The following is a 22487-nucleotide window of genomic DNA, read 5'->3' on the forward strand; positions in this document are numbered from 1 at the left end:
GTGAAGAGAATCTTTAGCTATAGGCTATTTTACAGTTTATAAGTGTAGAGTTTTGAATTTTGAGAATCTTACCATTTTATAATCTTTTAACATACCAACATTTTAGCACAAATGATTTTTGTGGGCCTCCGTTTATGTTGCAGATGTCTAACTGTTTTTTTTTTTTACATGAATGTATTTATGATTATATTAATTTCCTGGAATAAACACTTTAATTGAATCAATAAACAGTAGTGTTATTATTGTTATTAATATTTTTGTATTTTTTTTATTCATTTTTTTTATTATTATTATCTAAAATGAGTAACCTGTAGCATGGGGGTTGTTTGACCCAGCACTGATTAAAAACAACCCAGCAGATGGGTTAATGTATAAAACCCAACCTGCTGGGTCAAAATAACCCAGCATGTGTTCTGTCCAATATTTACCCAGCGCTGGGTTTCCAAATAACCCAAATTGGGTTGTTTTTAACCCAGCATTTGTTAGAGTGTAGATACACACATATTTCTCAAGTGGTATAGAATATATAGAATTACATGGTTTAGATAGAATCCTTAAAGATAAACTGGGTAAGCTGTTGTAGCTTCGTGGTCGTAAACTTTTATGACCTAGCAGGAGGTAGGGTTACAAGATGTGATTCTATTGGGGGGAAACATTCTTTAAAAATACATTTCAAAGCCACACACATTAGAAAGCCATAACTATAGGATTATAAGGGTTAATCAAAGATGCATACTCTAATACACCATCTACAGATTTTGAGCCACTTATATTCTGAATTAAAGGTAAGGAATGTTTATCTTGGTGTGTGTCTGTGTGTGTGTGTGTGTGTGTGTGTGTGTGTGTGTGTGTGTGTGTGTGTGTGTGTGTGTGTGTGTGTGTGTGTGTGGAGATCTCCTGGCCACCTGTTTCTAGCTTGGAGAGGGAGAGGTGTGAGCAGATAAGAATCTCTTTGAAAACATCTCCTTGAGTTCTGAGATGTTCTCTGTTAAGCATCACTCGGTAACAAACGTGTCAAAAGAGATCAATTCAGTCCAGACTCATGGTGCCATGCTGTAATTTAAATTCATGAGTTTAAGGGTTAAAAGCTCCAAGTCATCATGAGATTGCCCATCCGCTACAATACTTTTGTGTAGGAGTGTATGGTGAATAGGTGATTTGTTGTAATAAAAGTCTCTCTCAAATCTCTCTCTCTCTTTCTTTCTCTTTCTCTCTTTCTCTCTCTCAGTTAACATGCGCCCTGTTTCTAGAGCTGCAGATCAAATAAGGCTTTGCTGGAAATGGCAATGCAGGAAAACCCAAAATGGATGGAAACAAAATAAGAGGGAAAGGAGGAAAAGTATGTGTGTAAGAGGTGGTGAAGAAGGAGGAGGAGGACGAGAAAGAGCAAGATGTGGAGAATGTTGTCAAGGCTGGATCTGGATTTTCCATTTGCCTGCAGAGATGATAATGTCTGTGATGTGACCTGACATGAAGATTTGATACTGAAGGAGATTCAATCTCTCTCACTGACCTCGATTCTGCCGTCGCAACTCTTCTGAGTGACTGTAACACACTGAACAAAAACAATTTAAATTGTTCTTTTTTACTGTAGGCTATATGTCCAAGTAATGAAACAAAATCATTCTGCAGCCATCCTGATTTAAAAAAAAGAAAGAAGACTATTAGAGATTAATATAGGACACCTCGGCTTTCAGCTGATATTGCAGTTAGTTGTGTTTGGAATTGGAATAATTATTAATTATATAATTATTATTTAAATTGTAAATAATAATTCATTGTAAATTTTCTCTATTTTATATTTCAATAGAAATGCACAGAGTTTGCCATCATTCTGATTTGAATGTGCTTTTATCAGTTTTGAAAGCATTGCGTTAGCATTCGAAAATGTGCCGATCCGCAGTGCAGGAAATCGTGTTGCATCTGTTCAGGGTATTAGGCGGCTGATGATCTAGCCTGGCTGCAGTAGCCTACTTAAATGTTACGACGAAATATCCTCTATTTTATTATTATTATTATTATCATAATTATTATTATGCTGGTATAATGCTAGCTAATACATGGCTAATTTATTTTGATAAGATTGATATTTCACGAAATAAAACAAACTAATTAGGCTATAATCTTTGGGTGACAGTGCAAAACCCTGAATCATTACATTTTCACATTCATTAGAATTTCAGTGGCTATAATTTGAGCCCAAGACAAATTTCTAATCAGAGTGATTCTCAAAATTTTCAAAAAATAATAAACTAATTATGTATGCTATTTATTAATGTTCATTGTCCATTTTTTTATTTTAGATTTAATCCTGCAATTTACAGGATTTGTTTATTCTTTGTGTTTGTGCAAGATAGTGTCCAACGTGCCAGCATGTAATTACGTGTTTACACGACAGTTTCACACGTTTTGTCCCTTTTGGCCTTCCATATTAACACCTAGACCAAGTCTTTGCGATCCTGATGCATCAGTATTAAACTTTGCAAGTTACAGCCTATAATTAGAACTGTCTGGAATGAAAGTAGACTAGATTTTAAATGATAATAACAATAACATGGGCTAATTGAGAATATTTCGGAATGTTCGATAGTATTTATTAATTAATGGTCTTTATAAGAATAGATGCTTTTTTAACCTTTTTGAAAGAAGTCTTTTATTCTTAAGGCTAATAAATGCATTTGATCAAAAATACATTAAAAGCAGTAATGTGAAATATTATTACAATAAAAAGTAAAATTCTACAGGCAAAAACAAACAAAGTGTAGGCTATATACAAAACTGAAAACAAATTTCCAAAAGCCTACTCTCAAAACTTTTTTTTGAAAACATAAATAGTCTAGGATATAAAGCAAGCCATAACCTTTTGACCACCACTTAAAAAAAAAAAATATATATATATATATATATATTATTGCTAGATACAAATTTTTAAGACTGCATGTACAAAGACCTTTTTCTATCCAATAAAATATTTTGAGCATAGCTAGAAAAATAGTAGTTTCACTATGTACATTTATGTTTAAAGACAACTTGTCCAGCCATGGAAATCACAATTTTAACATTCTGTGATATTTCCATGACCATGGGAAGCTGTACAAGTACTTTAAAATCCAGGATACAGAAATAAAAAAAGGGAACCTGGTCCCTTACTCAACAGTCAGAAAAGAAATAGCCTTACACTGAATATTATGTTCCCTCAGTTGTCAAATGATAAGCTGCTGCTGCTGGTAATAACCAATATAAAAACACATGTGTGCTAAACAATACTAGCTTATTTCTAATGAATAATCAGCTAATCAAATATTAACATGCATAGTCTCTGAAGCACATGAAGGCTTACTAATGCTACAAAAAGTTCTGGTAAATCCATTGCCTTGATGATCTTGGTCTTTCTCTTCTCAACCAACAGTAAACTCATCAGAATCCTGGGATTGAAAGTTTCTCCTCCGGGCATCTTTTTTAACCTGAGCATACGTCACATCACTAGATCCAGCATCTAAAAATATGTCAGTGGATTCAAAATGCACATTTATCATTTTTATATACAGTTTTTAAAATTACTTTCTTAGATTCTCAATAATGCTGTACATTTTCAGTGGTTAACACTCACTTTGATCCGTTTCCAGCTTCAGTTTAGAGTAAATGTCGTCACTCTCAGTGTTATTGCCTAGAAGATGCCAACAGTTCAAAATTACCTCTACACAATTTGCATGCAATGACCTTTCTGGATCAGATCTGTTTCACAAAATCATAAAATCATAAGAGCAGAGACTTTTGTTTCCATTTACCTTTGTTTGCTTTCTTTTTCTTTTGTTTCTTTGGAGATTTGAGTTCAATCTCAGCATATACGATCTCAGTTGGCACACTTACACCGTCTACAATGAACAACAGAGAAAGAAATAAGCACTTGGTTTAACTCGATTTGCTCTAAAAAATGACAGTGAAACAAAAAAAGATGGATTTGATTTCCAATTTATTTAGAAAAGCACACTGACCTCATCATAATGACATAAAGTACATTGACATCATTAATTACCTTTATTAGTATTTGTATCAACAGAGTCATAAATATGTGAAGTTCCTGTAATAAATTAATACATTAATTAATTTTCAATACATTTTTTAAATAGTATTATCTTATATATGAAATCTTATAAATTCACTTCCACAGAAAAATACTATTTCATGCTGACACAAAAAAAATAAAAAAAATAAAGCACTAGACATAATATTTCATACAGAAAATAAAATATATTTTGTTATGCAGTTTTTATCAAATAAAACCAAATGACAAGTTCAATTATGTATATGTAAGACCCAAAATATCATCTTAAACTTTAGAAGAGTGAAATATTATCTAGTTGTGAAATATGTCCTGTTTGTTAAAAGTTATACCTTAACTTCTTTTATCTCAGCTTGTAAAGATGTATGTATTAATGGGTAATGAGTAAAGACTGACCAGACAGCAGTGTCGTGTCTCCGGCTTCACTCTGGTTCTGCTCTGATTTCTGACTGATGTTCTGCTGTTGACTGACAGGAGACCGAGACTCAGATCTTACACCTAGAAGATACAAAATATTTGTGTATAATCTCTTTCATGTATGCATGTTTAAGAATGACAAAGTGTTTAGTTTTTATTTATTTTTCACATTATGGTTGTGTCCAAAACATTAATTTGCCTCACTGCCTGCTGTCTTCATAGGCAGAAAATGACACCTGATAAATAACTAATTTGGAGAGTTTTGCACATGTAACTCTGTATATCAAACAACTAGTGGACAAGATGGAGGACTCACTGTTTCAATGAGCTTCAATGATTTCAATATAGATGACATAAATATTTATCAATACTTTTCAGTATTGAAGTAACAAATTATGGTTTCCCTGACCAGCTGAAATCTGCCCAGAAACCTTCTGAAACCAGCAAACATACCAGCTTTACCAGGTTTGGAAACCAGCTAAGACCAGAAAACCAGCTTAGACTGATGTAGTTTGGCAGCTCACAAGTTTTAGGAACAAAGCTAGTGTCTGAGAATATGTCACTGAGTTTTAATATGTCAGATGATGAACCTTTGTTGTTTCTGTAGCGCCACAGGAGGACAATGACGACAATAATCAAAACTGCAACAGTCAGTCCTGCAGTCACTCCAATTATCACAGGATTGAGGCCATTAGATCTGGAGGCTGGAGAAACTCAGATTCTCATATATATTTTATATATTGTATATATCTACATGTAAATTATACAGGAACATTTCAACTGTGTTTATAGTTCTTACTCTCACCTCTGACTGAGATCCAGCTCTTGGGAGACTCTCTTCCCCCTGGGTGTTTGCAGTAGTAGAAACCCTCATGTGACTTTGAGACAGTAGGGATGATCATCTCTGTAGTTTGATTCTGGATGAGTGATCCATCTTTATAGAAATCAGCACTGAGGTTTGATAGGGTTGTATATTGATATAAACAGCGTAGAGTCAGATTATCTCCTTCAGTCACAGGATGAACAGGACTCTCCAGAATCACACCAACTACAGAAACACAGGAGACATGCAATATATGAACAAAATCGTAACATAATAAAAACAAGACAAAATAAAAAATAACTTTATATTTTCCCCTGCCCACATGGTTTCTGTTTTTAGTGTATTGCTATGATGGTCTGGCTGGTTGTTTACTGGTCAACGTCACACTACAGTATATCCTGCTCTTGTTTAATAATCCTGTGTATTGATTGTAAACTGTCAGTGAAATGAATAAACACATAAACACAGACTCACAGTGTACAGTGATATTAACAGGATGATAGTTCTCTCCAGATTCAGACTGACACCAGTAAACTCCAGTGTCTGATGGGAGAGTGGATCTGATTGTACATGTAGATCCTGTTTGTGATCCCCGGCGTAATGATGAACAATCTTCCAGCCGCCCGCTGTCTGTGTATCTTCTCACTGTCCATCCATCAGAGTTACTCTGGTCCTCACAGCTCAGAGAGAGAGAGACAGATGTGAAGTGTTGAGTTCTGCTGGGACTGATGATCAGAGACACTGGAGGAGAAACGCCTGACAAGACAATTACAGCTATAATTTGGAAATTGTCTTTATTAAAGATGAATCAATCATATGTGAACTCACCAGTGACCCACAGTGGTTGTGTGTTGCTGTATGTTGTGTAAACGGCTGTTTTATCTCTCTCTGCTTTGCACACATAAACTCCTGTGTGATTTAGATCAGCAGAACTGACAGTGTATTTTCCTCCAGCTCCTCTGCTGCTGTCTGAGAGGAGCTCATAATAATTCCTGCTCCCTGTATAAAGTGGGAATGTGTAGATTTAATATAAATTGCATTTTTAACTAAACTTAAACCTGAATACACTGGTTTACATTTGTGTAACTCGAATTACTCATTGTGTTTAGGTTGTTTTATTCAGGGTTTGATCAATGGCTCTTATGTTGTTACAGAGGAGTGACTGGTAATGAGGGATTGGGATCTCAAAGTTTCACTGCTTGGTGCCCATGGAAGTGTTGCCCTTATGGTGCCTTCACGTGCTATGGTAATTATGGTAAATACCAAAAGCCGACATGGAAAATGCACATGAACACCCCCTCATGTGGTATTTTCAACTGGGCAACTCGTAGAATATTTTGATGCACGAGTTGCCGAGATGAGATAACCTTTGACCTTTTCAAAATGCCGGAGAGCAACGCAAGAGTCTTGAATACTGTTAGCAGATAGTTTTTGTAGCCTATACAATGTTGTGTCATTAACGATTGTAATATAATGCGTTAACACTCAATTTTCAACTTCGCCGCAATTTCCTTGGTTCATATTTAATCATTTTATGTCATGTTTTTTTTTTTTTTTAATTATTAATTATGTTTTAATCATCAGAAAGCACCACACTTACGTTTTTTTTTGTTTTTGTTTTTTTTGTAAAGATAAAAAAGATACTCTACTGACACAGACCTTGCGGGTACTACATTACGACAACAAAAGCACTTGAACACAACACACTAGTAAATACCAGTTCACAAGTGGAAAATATCATCTTTTCCATAGCACGTGAAGGCAGCATTAATACCCAGTCTGTGTCTGGTTTCAGACATATCAAATTATATGTTTCACTTCAATAAAACCAGTTAATTCGGATGAAGCACATTATATCTGACCTGATGAGAAAGTTTCAGTGAACCAGCTGAATGTCCAGCCTGTAGAGGAGCCGTTAACCTCACAGATCAGAGTCACTGGATCTCCTTCAGTCAACCACTTCTGAGGAGAAACACTTAAAACTGCTCTGGGAACTGAAATAGAGACACCACTCATTAATAACATGTTAAACTTGTGTGTGTTTATGAAGAGATGATCAAACTCACCTGATACTGTCAGTGTAACTTCATCACTGATGTTTGATCTGCGTGATCCTTCAGTCTCTGTCCCATAACAGGAGTATTTACCTGAGTCAGACTCAGTAACAGAACTGAATGTGTGTCCCTGTCGTTCACGGAAAACTCTGGTTGAACCGTCTTTATACCAGTTGTACCGCCAGCTAGTGACTCCTCCATCATATATGTCACATCTCAGAGTGACTGTCTCTCCTCTGAATACATGATGATCAGGTTTAATGGTCACTTTGGGTTTTGGTCTTTCTGTAGAAAAACAAAAATAAACATTGAAAATAATGTGATAAATAATATAATAAAATAAATACAAATAATAAAATGTGCTGTTTTTTATTGTGCGAACAGTTACAAAATACTAAATCAAGTTAAACTGAAGTGTTGTTCTCAGTTTATTTAGTGTCTTATAAATAATTTTCATATAGTGTTCTCAGAGTTCATTATGAGAGGTAAAACACTTGCCATGTATTGTCACTGCTACTGGTTTACTGTAATCTGTGTAATATCCTCCTCTTCTTGCTCTGCATCTGTACTCTCCTCCATCAGAGACTTTCACACGACTGATTGTTTTAGTTTCAGCTTCAGTAGATTCAGTGTTTGAGTCTTCAATCCAGAGAAACTCCCAACCGTCCAATGACTGATCCAGCTCACATCTCAGAGTGACTGAGTCTCCAGTGAACACTGAACTCTGTGGCTCAACAGTCAGAGTTGGTTTGGGAAAATCTGTCAATATAAAATTATTGGGAATTTTGGAGCATGAGCTCTGAAACGTTTTCAACAGATGATCTCATGCTCTCACTGGGAAATTATTCATATATTTTGATTTCATAGACAATGGCTGAGTCCCAATTTGCATTCTATCCGTCCTAAATAGTATGCGAAACTAGAATTAGTACGTCCCAAATCATAGTATGTTGAAATGAGTATTCCAAAGATACCCGGATGGCCTACTATTCCCGGTTAGAATTCGAAGTGCAGATCAATGCACACTCTAACGGCTAATACTGCCCACAACCCATTGCGTGCGGGAGGGAGGAGCTTTGTGGTGATGGTGGTGATGTAAACATGACAGCCGGTGTGGTGAACATTGAAGAGATGAGTCCGAGCTGCGTCAATAGCAGAGGAGAAAGACCGCGAAATTTAAAAAAAACAACTGTATTTTTAACACACCGGATGCAGCAGCGGAGATGCGCCCTCAGTTTTTAAGTGTAAGAATTAAAATCTTTAACCCTAATTAAAGTTATATTTTATTGTATCGTAATATTAATGGGTTTATGTTGTGCCAAAAAAGTAAGTTACCGTGTTTATCTTGTAGGGTAAATAAAAAGGCTCTAGTACAGTGTCATGCAAGTGTCTTTTTTTATGTATTTATTTTGATGTTTCTGTCTTAGATTTATACCTTACTATAAACTCTTATGACAATAAACACCTTTTACTACACTAACCATAGTTTAACCACACTGACTTATTTGTAGTAATACTGTGGCTGTACAAATGTTAACTTTATCAGTCCAACCAAAGAAACATGGTTACTACACTTTTACTATAGGGATGTTCGCCGGAGTCAAATGTGACGTCACGATATGGGCGTGGGCGCGAACTGGTTGGCAGAAAGAACCAAAACATGTCGCATGTTGCAGCAGTCTACCTGTGTTTTGTCAGCATATGTTAATTATTTGTCCGAAGAAGCTAAAAAGAGATATAATTAAGCTTTTATATAACCAGGGTTCATGTTCTCTGCCTGATCCATATCACCTGAGTGAGAATTTTTTGTTGTTCTTTGACATTTAAACGAAGTCAGCAATTTCGTTGGATTTACAGCTAAAAAATCTGGCGGCACATTACTGGAGTAAACAAAGCATCTGTGAAAGCAGTGCAGTTTGAGTGTTTCGGAACGTATATGTGATCGGAGAGAAAGATGAGGCCCTTCTCTGACTACGTTTGAATGTGTGAATTAAGTATTAGCTGCTTATGCTGGGTACACACCAAAAGATTTTTTACAATTTATAAGATTTTCAAAATGTGATAGACCATAAACATGAGGACAAAAAATCCTAGATTTAAGCGTTTTGCTCCTATAGTGTGTGGTGTGCCATGATGTGACAAAGACAGCACACCACACACAAATAGATTTTCAACCAGAGTCTCGACTGTGAACACAGCAAAATCTCACGAGACTTAAGCATGGCGGATGATATGCAGGAAGAAATTGCGATGATAGTGTTTGGAATGATTTTCACAGAAAATTCATGTGAAAAAAAACCCATTGTACCTACCATTATATATAACCTTTTATACAGAAATATATTCATTCTATTGTCTTTATTTATTCTTTATTGGATTTGTTGCCTCTTTAGAAAAAGTTATTTAATCCCTCTATAGAACCTTACTGAACCCTTAACACGCAGCTTCCTGCAAGTGTGTGTATCTGTGAGAATGACCGTTGCTGCGTTCCAGTCCACTTTTAGACACGCACTTGCGAACTTCCCTAAGCACTTCCCCTTGGGGGAATCCCTGCCGCCATTTTGAAGTGCGTTCCACTTCGTGAAGTGGACGAGGGAAGTTTATATGGACAGACCCTCGTTCCCTCGATTTTGACCGAGGGAGCGAGTCTGCTTCAAATGTACACTTCAGGCACCTATATGTCCCACAATGCAGTACGATTGTGACGTCACCACATATCTCATCTAATCACCACCACAACAGACAACTCTATGATATATTAATTATATATATTTTTTGTTTAAAACAACCCAAACACACATAAACATTTGGATGCTGCATTAAACAAATTCTTAAAGAAAAAAAAAAATGTAAATAATAAATCAACTCCACAGCTGATTCCAAGTGATCAAGGGCTTAGGACGTTCCAGTTCAGCCCATTGCAGTTTCCGCCAGTAGTGGGCACTCGCAATGACGTACATCCGAGTGAACGAGACGGAGGGAAGTTTGCGAGTGAAGGGCATGACAGTTTTGGACTGGAACGCAGCACCAGTCTTCCATCATCTCACTTTCTGATTGGATATTGTTTTGTTTCACGTGATAATCTCTAGAACGTGCGCGCGTTTGTCCTCGGAGTTCCCCCAAAACATCAGGATTTCTGATCGTAAATATTAAACATGTTGAATGTTTACGATTCGCGATCGGGGCGGCTCCGACGTTCTTCCGAGCAGGTTCGGACACTCTTAACACACCTCACACCTAGGGAAAATCTGATAAGATAATCTGTTGAACCATCAAGATAATCGGGACATAGCTAGGATTGTCGGAAGGGGGGAAATCGGCCCAAAATCAGCCCGATTATCTTTTAGTGTGTACCCAGCATAAACTGTTGGTGAGATGAGATGAGATAATGCAACGCTGACATAGGCAGTACAATGACAGTTGCACAGATGTTGGGAGTTGGGAACCGGTGAGAAAATGCCCGGTAGCCTACCCGGTAACTTCACCAGTAATAACAATATTAATTTAGTTCTGCTTAACGGTTCCTGAACGCTGTAACTAACAGCTGCCCAGCCATCAACACAGCCACGTGCAATTTGTTTACATACGAACTGCACTAGGTCTATATCTGTATTCTAAGAGTTATTATTACTTGTATGGATCACTTAAATGTGTATTCTTACAAGTTAAAGAACAAATGTTTGTGCAATTCCTTTTTTTCACATTTTATGAGGCCAAAAAAAAAACTGTCTGGTAAAAAGTCACAGTGGCTGGTAGTCAAAAAAGTTAACTTCAGGCCCTGTATATAACATTTGGTTAACATACGTAAAAATGTATGAAAATACAATAATTTGCCCTTAATTTATAAGGGTATGTACACAGATGATACACACAGTACAGTAACCAATCTTGCCGATCACACAGCACGATACAACCATTTGTGTTCTGTGTTTGCGCTGCGCAGCAAGCGGCTATTACTTTTCTTCTGCCAACCAGAGCGCGTGTAACCGCGTCGTGACGTCACGGCGAAGATCCCTATAGTAAAAGCATGGTTCATTTTCATCGGGGTATTTTTGAGTATTATACATAAGTATAAAATACGTTAAAGAATAGTTATACTATAAACATTAAAAATATTTTAACTCAGAAAATAAGTAGCTTTCGTTGCACACATTGCACATGAACGTCAGAACCAGACGCCTCACAAACGACCTGCGTTTGGTTGATCTACGACGACGCCCTGCTTCACTCCTCAGTTTGGTAGAACACATTGTAAATGTATTGTGGAAAAAACAATGAGGAAAAAAAAGATGGGAATAGTAAATAAAATTATATTGGACATATAAGAATGAATGAAATGTAAAATGTTTTGTTAACAGTCGCGGTGTGCGTAACTAGGCAACCACGTTCTCGTTCACGTTGCATGACGTCATCGAAGTATGTCCCAGAACGTGCATACTCTTTTGCTACACACTCAAAAGTATGTACTTTTTCATCACAAAAAAGTACATACTTTTAGGTCGTAGTATAAGTAGGCGAATTGGGACTCAGCCAATGTAAGAAAAAAGGTCAATTACAGGACAATGCAAAAACTTAAAAGACAATAGAGGTTCAAAGCCACAATCTTTATGTTAATAATCCAGAGCTCGACTCACAGTGTCACACCACCAACATCTACACCAGCAGTCAAAGAGACACACCATTCAACAAAGTTTTGTGCAGGTGCAGCAGTTCACATGAACATTTAAAGGAGTCATAATGTAGAAATTTCACTTTTCCATGAGAATCAATGTATGTTATGATTGCATAATGATTGTACACTGGCCGGGAAGCCGATATTTAAAAGTGAAGCGTTTGTTTACCTCGGGGTTTGTAAAATAGGCCACGTGCACGCGCACGAAAAAACGAGATTTTGATTTCTTCCCCTTCTTGACGTCAAGACGGGGGAGGATATACCAAATATGGACACCGCAAACCTATGCCGCGGGAAGCCCGCCCCTCTCCCCCTCAGATTCAGTTTAGTTGACTCGAGAAAGATGGAGAAATCGAGTGCACACCTGAGATGCTCTGTGGTTGACTGCCACAAACAACATGCAAATGTGTTTTATCTACCAAAAACGGACGAAACTATCAGGGAACAGTGGATGAAATTCATTTTTAATGACGCTGTCCCAACAACTCTTTCAAGTGGCGTATCGTTAGGTGTGTGTGCTAAACATTTTACACCGGAATCTTTTACAAATTTGGGGCAATATCAGGTGAACTTGGCCTCGAAGCTCCGTTTGGGAAAAGGTGCCATCCCAACCATCAGGGACTTGCCAGAAATTGAAAAGGTAAGACTGTGTATTTATTGCTCTACTGTGGTTAACAAATAGCAGCTAACAGCTAATGCGGCTATTGTATGTAACGTTACCTTCGAGGTAAACACGGGGAATGGACTCTACGAATGCTAGCCACATCTTTCGACTTTGTTTTACACTAGCAGCTACAGTAGTGACGGTACAGGAGTCCATGCTAAGTGGCTAAAACTGTTTAAATGCAAGTATGAAAACAATATACCACTAGGGATGCACCGAATATTCGGCCACCGAAAATTTTCGGCCGAAAATGGCCCAAAAGTGCATTTTCGGTTTTCGGCCGAAAGACTTTTATCACCGAAACAATACGGCCGAAATGTTGTGATGACGCAAACAGCAGACACCGCGACCTGCACGTGCTTGTCTGAAGCAACATTACATATCTGCGGTGTGGACGTATTTAAATATATCTAAGAGTGACCCACGGACAGCGATTTTCAAAACACAGACATCCCAAGTCTTCCGGAAGTTCCGGGAGTCTCCCGCGTATTGATACCGGCTCCCTAATGCCCGCAAATTAGTTTAAATCTCCCGGAATCGCGAGCGAGCATGAGCGCGCATACGTAGCGCGCGCGGCAGAGAGAGGGAGCGAGAGACCTTTGCGTGTGTGTGCAGAGCAGCCGTCATTTCTCAGAGGTTTACCTGAGCTGTTTATGGTTTTTGCAACTCACGTCCATGAGCATATAACTGCAGATATTATTTTGGGCTATGGCAGTATTGACCTAAAATATCGAAAATAGCTTTCAGTTAGTGGGGCTTCTGTAAGAATGTATATGGCAATGGTGTATTTTTTCTTTTTTCTTTGGTTGTGATTACAATTTCACTAACAATAAGTACCGTCACATTTATTGAGCTATTGCAGTATTTTGTCTACGTTTTTGTACCGCTTGGAAGTAGTAAAATACATTCCTGCAACCAATCAACGCGCCCCTCATTTGCATTATTATAATGACCGTCCACGACAGCCAAAACATCGCATCAGATCTCGCGAGACAATAATGCCTTTAGAAATAAGGGTCTGAGGGGCTCTGTGTTGATTTTTTTTCCACTTTTCTTTTTTAGAAGTGCCTAAAATACTATAATAGAGCATTTGGGTATCCAAGGTAACACAACATTATGACTCCTTTAAAATGATACAGTAGATGATAGTGTTGGATAAACTGGTATAGTTTCTGACCAGTAGGTGGTGCTGTAACCAAACCTGCATCTGCTCAGATAAATGGACAGGCAAAGCTTTATTCATAGTATTAATTCAAAGAAAATCTTTGGGTTCGGAGGATATTTGGTCAATGATATAAAGACGTATTTGTTCAATGTTGCACATGATGGATAAAAATGGCTGTTTTTGGAGTTAAATTAAATTTTAATTGTGAGAAAATAGATTAAATGAAAGTTATTAGAAGTATTCTTTTACTGATGATTAGTATGGTAAAATGTTTTTTTTTTTTTTTTTTTTTTTTTTTTTTTACATATTCCATGCTCATACCCAAGATATCTGGGATCTTAATTTAGGCAAAATAAGTTATATTGATGAGGAGTGAGCACTAACAAGATTATAAGGAACTGACTTGTGAGGGAAAGCTATCCTGGTCGTATGAGAAGAAATTACATTTTTCAACAACTTAGTAGCAATTCAGTGAAGGAATTCAGAAGCAAATATCTTCTATTTCCCCTTCTACCTAAACGTAAAGAAGTGCATTTTAAAATTGTGTGTGATATTTATCCAGACAAGGAATTTCTAAGATTAAAATTGAATGCGGATTCAAACACTTGCCAAATCTGTAATAATAATATTGAAACTTTTGATCATTCATTTATAAAATGACCTGTAATTCATTTAAAATGTAATTTGCTTAACTTTTTGGACTGAGGTATTTACTTGGTTAATATAAAAAATAAAAAAAAATAAAAAAAAAATATTTTTCCCATCTATTACTTGGGATATGGTGAAAGTTGGAATACATTGTTGATAACTAGCCTATACTCATGTTAAAATATTTCATTCACAAATGCAAATGCACCACAGGCTAATGTCTTTAAAAAGCCCAACCGCAAATATACGGAGGCCTTAAAATAATGAGAAGTTATAAAGCCAGGAAATTTAATTTTGTTTTCAAATTTGAATTTGTTCAACCCTACAATGTGTATGTATGTATGTATGTATGTATGTATGTATGTATGTATGTAGCCATCAAGGTTGCGAAAGTAGAGTATAAAAGAGAGATTGAGGACCACTTCACGCACAACAACCCTGGCAGACGTTCACACCACCCTCACCAGCCCCCAACAGACATGGACCCCCATTCCTTACACAGGAACACAGGGTGAGGAGTGTGCTCAGAGCTGTTAATATAAGGAAGGCTGCAGGCCCAGATGGAGTGATGGGAAGGGTGCTCAGAGAATGTGCAGACCAGTTCTCTTCAGTCTTCACAAAGATCTTCAACCTGTCCCTGTCAACAGCCACCAATCCATCTTGCCTGAAGTCAGCAACAGTTATCCCACTACTGAAGAAAACAGTCATCAGTGGTCTTAACGGGTTAGTTCACCCAAAAATGAAAATTCTGTCAGTAATCACTCACCCTCATGTTGTTCCAACCCCATAAGACTTTCGTTCATCTTCAGAACACAAATTATTAAGATGTTTTTTATGAAATCTGAGAGCTGTCTCACTCCTTCATAGGCTTCTATGTAATCGATATCTGCCACCCCAGAAAAGTTAATAAAGACATTGTTAAAATAGTCCAAGTGACGACAGTGGCTCAACCTTAAGTTTATCAAGCGATGAGAATACTTTTTGTGCTAAAAAAAACCCACACAAAAATAACAACTTTATTCAACTATTCATTTTCTTCCGTGTGGGCCTCTGACGTGAGTTCATGAGAGCGCAGACATCCCAAGTCTCCCGGAAGTTCCGGGAGTCTCCCGCATGTTGATCATGCCCGCAATGCCCGCAAATTAGTTAAAATCTCCCTGCACATGCTCCCTGATGCCCGCAAATTAGTTAAAATCTCCCTGCACATGCTCCCTGATGCCCGCAAATTAGTTAAAATCTCCCTGCACATGCTCCCTGATGCCCACAAATTAGTTAAAATCTCCCGGAATCTAGAGCGAGCGAGCAAAAGGGCGCATGCGTAGCGCGCGCACTGCAGAGAGAGGGAGCGAGAGACCTTGCATGTGTGTGCTAGTGTGCCAAATGAAGCACATGTAAGGACCAATCAATTGTCAGTGCAGGCTTTTATCTATACTCCCGAACCGAATTAATCAGAACCGAACCCCCGACTCTGTCACCTTTTGAGGGTGAGCAAAAACGCACCGTTTTGTGTCTGTCCCTTTAAATGCAAACAAGCTGCTGCTCGAGGCACAGAGGGCGGAGCTTCAACAGCTTGCACTCTCACAGACATGCACTGAAAATTTCTAAAACTTTTAGCCTTTTATGTTCAAACCGGAGTCAGACGATGATGTAGAGACTCAAGAAGAAGTGACAACATGTAGAATGCAACAGGACATTTCTGAATGATTAGTTGGTGAATTTATGTAGCTTATGTGTACCCTATAGTCATTGATTAGCATATTCTGTCATGATAATCTATAAATCGTGTTCAGGGGGCGGGGCTTATGTAAATTCTAGGGTTGGTGATGTTACTAACCCTGGAGGAATGTTGTGTAGTCCCTACCAGCCATTTGTTGTAGTCCTTAAAAAGCAGTTTCTTTAAAAGAAAATATCTCCCTTTGCTTTGAACTGTGAGCATTGTAACTTGGTAGATGTTGTTTATGCTCAAACAGCAACATTACACACTAACTAAAGTTAAAAAAGTGAAATCATACTCAACCACCCCTTTAAGGTTGAGCCACTGTAGTCACTTGGACTATTTTAACGATGTCTTCACAAAATGTTCTGGGCCGGCAGAATGAAAGTACCTAGCAGCCTATGAAGGAGTGAGCCAGCTCTCAGATTTCATCAAAAATATCTTAATTTGTGTTCTGAAGATGAACGCAAGTCTTACGGGGCTGGGACAACATGAGGGTGAGTAATTACTGACAGAATTTTCATTTTTGGGTGAACTAACCCTTTAACGACTACCGCCCGGTTGCACTTACCCCAGTTATTATGAAGGTCTTTGAGAGGCTGGTTCAACAGCACATCAAAGCCAGCCTTCCAGACACCTTCAATCCACATCAGTTCACATTCAGAACCAATAGATCCACAAAAGATGTCAACGCTACTGCCCTGCACACAGCATTGCTCCACCTAGAACGCCAAGGCAGCTGTGTGAGGATGCCTTTTATTGACTAGTTCAATAAAGTACTGGCAGCCAAACTGCTGGACTTAGGTTTCTCCTTATCTTTCTGTCACTGGAATAAGGACTTCCTGACCAACCGCCCCCAGACGGTTAGGTTAGGTCCCCATTCCTCCTCCACCGTGATTCTCAGCACAGGTGCCCCACAAGGCTGTGTGCTTAGTCCACTTCTCTACGTCCTTTACACTCATGACTGCACCCCAACCCATTCTGCCAACACTATCATCAAATTCGCAGATGACACACACGACCATAGTTGGATTCATCTCAGGAGGAGACGAAGCAGCTTACAGAGATAAAATTCAGAGACTAACAGAATGGTGTGGGGTAAATAACTTGGCCCTGAATGCTTCTATAACCAAAGAGATCATCATTGACTTCCAAAAGCTCAACACGAATCTCACACCACTGCACATTAGCGGGGTCTGCGTGGAGAGAGTTTCAGCCTTCAGATTCTTGGGCACGACCATCGCCGAGGATCTCTCCTGGAGCACAAACACCTCAGCAGCAGTCAAAAAAAGCACAGCAGCGACTCTATTTCTTGAGGATTCACAGAAAGAACCGGTAACACTTTATATTACGACCCGCAAACAACTGCGTAAGTAAACCGAAATTACGGTGTACGTTTCTGTAATTATAGTGTACTTCCGTGTAGGTATAGGGGAACAATATGTTACGTTTTGGGTAATAAAGGGGTAACAAGCAGATATACAACCTGCAAAGAACTTCGTAAGTAAACCGAAATTACGGTGTATGTTTCTGTAATTATAGTGTACCTCCGTGTAGGTATAAGGGAACAATATGTTAAGTTTTGGGTAATAAAGGGGTACAACCAGATATACAAGCAAATTATTTATAATGTAATTATTTTTAAACTAACAGGTACCTATTCTGTTAATATATTCCAGGCAAAAATTGTACGTCTGTTGTATATAAAAGTTTTTTATCACATTTCTGGCAAAATATGTTCTAATGCAATGTAGTTACAGGGTAATTTTGACATCTGTGGGTTGTAAATTAAACTTATATATATATATATATATATATATATATATATATATATACTGTATATATATGGCTGTATGTAAGCACAGTATAATAAAAATTTAATCTGAAACAATTTTATAAACAGCTGATTTCGAAAAACATTGGCAATGCTATTTATTGTTTTTTTTTTTACTAAACTACTTAACGTTAAGCCAAGTAAGTATTGCAATGATACTTAAATGTCAGGGCAAATATACTGTGTAATTAAAAGTTTTTTTTTTTGTTTAGTTTTTTTAATAAGAGTACCTTTCTCTGTAATTACTGTGCAAATAGTGTTGTTTCGTATTGTTACATAGTAAGTAGTGTTTGTTACCCGTTTCAACTGTGTATTTACAGGATAAGTGTAACTCCTGGGGGCTGTAAATTAAAGTGGCGCTTATTACCCCCTTGTTCTGTGTAGTTACATGGTAAGTGTAACTCCTGCGGGCTGTAAATTAAAGTGGAGCTTGTTACCCCCTTGTTCTGTGTAGTTACAGGGTAAGTGCAGTAAATATACAATAAAGGATCCCATTTAATTTCTGACTTTTATTTTACAAAAAAAATTCAAAACACTTTTTCATCTTAATAAAGCATTGTCTTTTCTACAGTATACTCAAACAACAAAGTTTAATTTACAACCCACAGATGTCAAAATTACCCTGTAACTACATTGCACAAGAAATTTTTTTTGCCAGAAATGTGATAAAAAACTTTTATATAAAACAGACGTACAATTTTTGCCTGGAATATATTAACAGAATAGGTGCCATTTTTAAAATAATTACATTATAAATAATTTTCTTGTATATCTGGTTGTACCCCTTTATCACCCAAAACGTAACATATTGTTCCCTTATACCTATATGGAGGTAGCCTACACTATAATTACAGAAACATACACCGTAATTTCGGTTTACTTACGAAGTTCTTTGCAGGTTGTAGGCTATATCTGCTTGTTACCCCTTTATTACTCAAAACTTAACATATTGTTCCCTTGTACCTACACGGAAGTACACTATAATTACAGAAACATACACCGTAATTTCGGTTTACTTACGAAGTTCTTTGCAGGTTGTAGGCTATATTTGCTTGTTACCCCTTTATTACTCAAAACTTAACATATTGTTCCCTTGTACCTACACGGAAGCGTACAGAAACGTACACCGTACGTTACAGAAACGTACACCGTAATTTCGGTTTACTTACGCAGTTGTTTGCGGGTCGTAATATAGTGTTACCCATTGGCTGCCCTCTGCCTTCCCTAAAAGAGCTTTACACTGCACGCCGTCTCAGAAGAGCAGGAAACATTTTAAAGGATCCTTTCCATCCGGGTCATCATTTGTTTGAATTGCTGCCCTCTGGTAAACGTATTAGGTCCATCAAATCGCGGATCAATAGACTCAAGAAAATTTTTTTTTTTTTTTTTTTTTTTTTTTTGCCATACGGGAGTTGAACACTGCCAGCGCACACACACACACACACACACACACAGACAGACAGACAGAGAAATGCACCAATCTGACAGGGCATGTTATATCTCAACCTACACAAGGTTACCCATACACAAAAGAATTATATTTGAAATATATTTTCTGGATATGGTTTGGAATATATGCAAATATTTGAAATTGGCCCAATAAATATATTTCATACTTAGGCTATATTTCATATATTTTTGTTATATTTCAGAATATATTTCAATGTATTTGGAATATATGCCACATATATTTTTGACACTTTTGGGGACCCGTACAGAAAAAAATACATTGAAATATATTCTGAAATATAACAAAAATATATGAAATATAAGTATGAAATATATTTATTGGGCCAATTTCAAATATTTGCATATATTCCAAAACATATCCAGAAAATATATTTCTTTTGTGTATGGGTAACAACACCCTCTGTATATTTCAGTGTCTATACATATTGTTACGTCTGCCTGTTTTCCCCCTGATGGCTCTTCTACACAGTGCAGACGTTAGTTGGGCAACAGGTGCATTCAATCACTAATTAACTTATAATAGGTGTCAGTATAAAGACCTGAGTGACTTCAAGTGAGGGCTCTCTCACTTCTCTCCCATTCTTCTTATTTGTACATATTTTGCTCCTAAATCTTTTCTTTCCCATATTTATTTTACAGTTTTTTTCGATTGTTAAACGACAGTGGGCACACCTGGAGTCACATGTGCAAAACTCTAACTACAGTCTGCACAGCAGCAGTTCATGTGGACCAAACTCTAGTTAGTTTTTCATTGCTTGAACACAGTTTTCAATACACAAAAGAAATATATTGAAATATATTTTCAAGTGTCAAAAATATATGTGGCATGTATTCCAAATACATTGATGTTGTTCACTTATATTTATCATTTTGAAATATATTTTGAAATATAACAAAAATATATGATGTTAAGTGTGGAATATATTTACATTTATAACATGTAATGTAAAATATATGACAAAATATATGGTCATAAAATGTTTAGCTTGCCAAAGAAGGGTCGAAAATGTATTTTGATCATAGTAATTCCTCTACCTTTCCCCTATACACAACAGTAGGCTACCATATTTCAATACTGTATTATTTATGACACACAGCTATAATAAATACTGTACTTACATTTAAATGACTGCAATGTAAAATGACAGATAGTTGCTTTCCTAGGACTATTAGGCCATATTAGGTGGCACGTACCTAACACTAAGTACAATTATTAGATTTATTGTTGTTTTATTGACATCTTTTTTTAAGTCATTTAAATATTGAAAATATGCACAATATTTATGATGCAAGTATAACAGTGACACTCCAACAGTGAAGTGCACTTAAACAATAGATAGAACTCAGTGTCTAACACTGCATACACACACTATTAAATAACTGTATTCAATTCTGTAAAAATAAGGGAAAAAACTCTGCATTCTGTGTTGTTTCCTACATAAAATTGTCATTTTAGGCCAATAAAGTCAGTAAAGGGGCAGCCGTGGCCTACTGGTTAGGGCTTTGGGCTTGTAACCGAAGGGTTGCTGGTTCGATCCCCGACCAGTAGGAAAAATGTGGGCAGTGGAAGAGCACTGTTCTCCCATACCCACATCCATAGCTGTAGTGGTCTATCTAAAGAAATAAACTGAAAATGTGTTGTTTGTTTGTGAAAATGTTATCTTTTTAAATTTCAAAATATATTTCACATGAAACAATGTGCAAAAGTTAAAACATATATGAACATATATTTACATATATTCAACTAAAATATATTTATTGGGCCAATATCAAATATTTGCATATATTCCAAAAATATATTTTGAAAATATATTTCAAATATATTTATTTTGTGTATGGGATCCCATGACTTTAACCACAACCTGCACAACACTGTGGATTTACAGCACTTTGTTCAAATGCTAACACACTGATGTCAAAACTGTGAACCACACATTCAAAACAGAATAGATTTCAGCCTTGTGCCTTTCAAACACTGCTGATTGCAATCTCAGCTGAAAGGCTCCCATACACAAAATAAATATATTTGAAATATATTTTTGGAATATATGCAAATATTCGAAATTGGCCCAATAAATATATTTTAGTTACAGTTTTTCTCAGTCGCTTTGGTGCATTTCTCACATCACTATTTACATTTGCACAACAGTTAGTTCAACCTCCACAACATTTAGTCATTTGTGCACATCATAGTAGCAGTTTCTCATTCCTTCCAACAAACTGCAAATGCTTTTGGACATGCATCAATTCCTTTCATACAACTCTCTGCTGTTTTATAACATTATCATTTGCTTATGTCATGTCAGTCAAAATTAACTATACTTGTGAATGCTGAATAGTCATTCCATATAAAACTAATAGTCCTCATTTCATTGCTTGAGTCATTACATACAAAAATGTTGAACTAGTTGTCAAAATCTGTCAAGCAAATTTTACACATTTTTTAAAAACTTTTTTTTTCTTGAAAAAAGCAAGACCCTTTCTCTTTTTCTGATTGCAAGAGATGATATTTGCTGTGATGTAGATGAAATTATGTGGCCAGACAGAGAGGAACGTCTGTGCATGAATGATTACAGTACTATGTATGTTGTATGTTCAGCTCCAATATGTACTGCAGTATTGTGTACAGTTGTGCACAGCTCTACCCAAAGGGAGTTTATGTTTGTTGTAAATAAGGGTGTATTTGTTCTTTTGCACAATGCTGTGAACAAATTAGAATTGCAAAGAGCATATGCAGTAAAAATGTGAAACATACATATTCAGTGTCTTGTACTCAGGTACCTCACTAAATACTGTAATGTGTAACTTTACTGTATTTTTCAAATGGCTGTGCAAATAGTATATAGTGCTGTCTTGAGCATTTTCAGGTAGTGTCACCATGGGCGAGGCTAGCCCCTTTTTAGGGGTGCTTCAGCACCCCTAAAAAGGAGCTCAGCACCCCTAAAACTTGGAGTAAGAAATGT

The 22487-nt window shown here is 36.9% G+C and overlaps 1 protein-coding gene across 4 annotated transcripts in view; it reads right to left on the reverse strand.

Moving 5' to 3' along the window:
- Nucleotides 1-2260: 2260 nt before the first annotated feature.
- Nucleotides 2261-22487, reverse strand: part of LOC311292997 (cell adhesion molecule CEACAM5-like) — a 30845-nt gene continuing 10618 nt past the window's right edge. Inside the window, exons 5-16 of one of the 4 annotated variants that reach the window (XM_084412858.1) lie at nt 7856-8116; nt 7370-7642; nt 7166-7297; nt 6132-6302; nt 5778-6059; nt 5286-5528; nt 5071-5193; nt 4460-4561; nt 4037-4081; nt 3789-3875; nt 3611-3667; nt 2261-3464 (exon numbers count right to left, since the gene is read on the reverse strand). In XM_084412858.1, the coding sequence (XP_084268984.1) occupies nt 3460-3464; nt 3611-3667; nt 3789-3875; nt 4037-4081; nt 4460-4561; nt 5071-5193; nt 5286-5528; nt 5778-6059; nt 6132-6302; nt 7166-7297; nt 7370-7642; nt 7856-8116 (1781 nt within the window). In that variant the 3' untranslated portion in view covers nt 2261-3459. Of the gene's footprint in view, nt 3497-3610; nt 3668-3788; nt 3876-4036; nt 4082-4459; nt 4562-5070; nt 5194-5285; nt 5529-5777; nt 6060-6131; nt 6303-7165; nt 7298-7369; nt 7643-7855; nt 8117-22487 lie in introns of all 4 variants that reach the window. The other 3 variants (XM_084412856.1, XM_084412857.1, XM_084412859.1) reach the window with 3 other exon arrangements.

This window comes from Rutilus rutilus, assembly GCF_951802725.1.
Source record: "Rutilus rutilus genome assembly, chromosome: 1".
Classification (NCBI taxonomy): Eukaryota; Metazoa; Chordata; class Actinopteri; order Cypriniformes; family Leuciscidae; genus Rutilus; species Rutilus rutilus.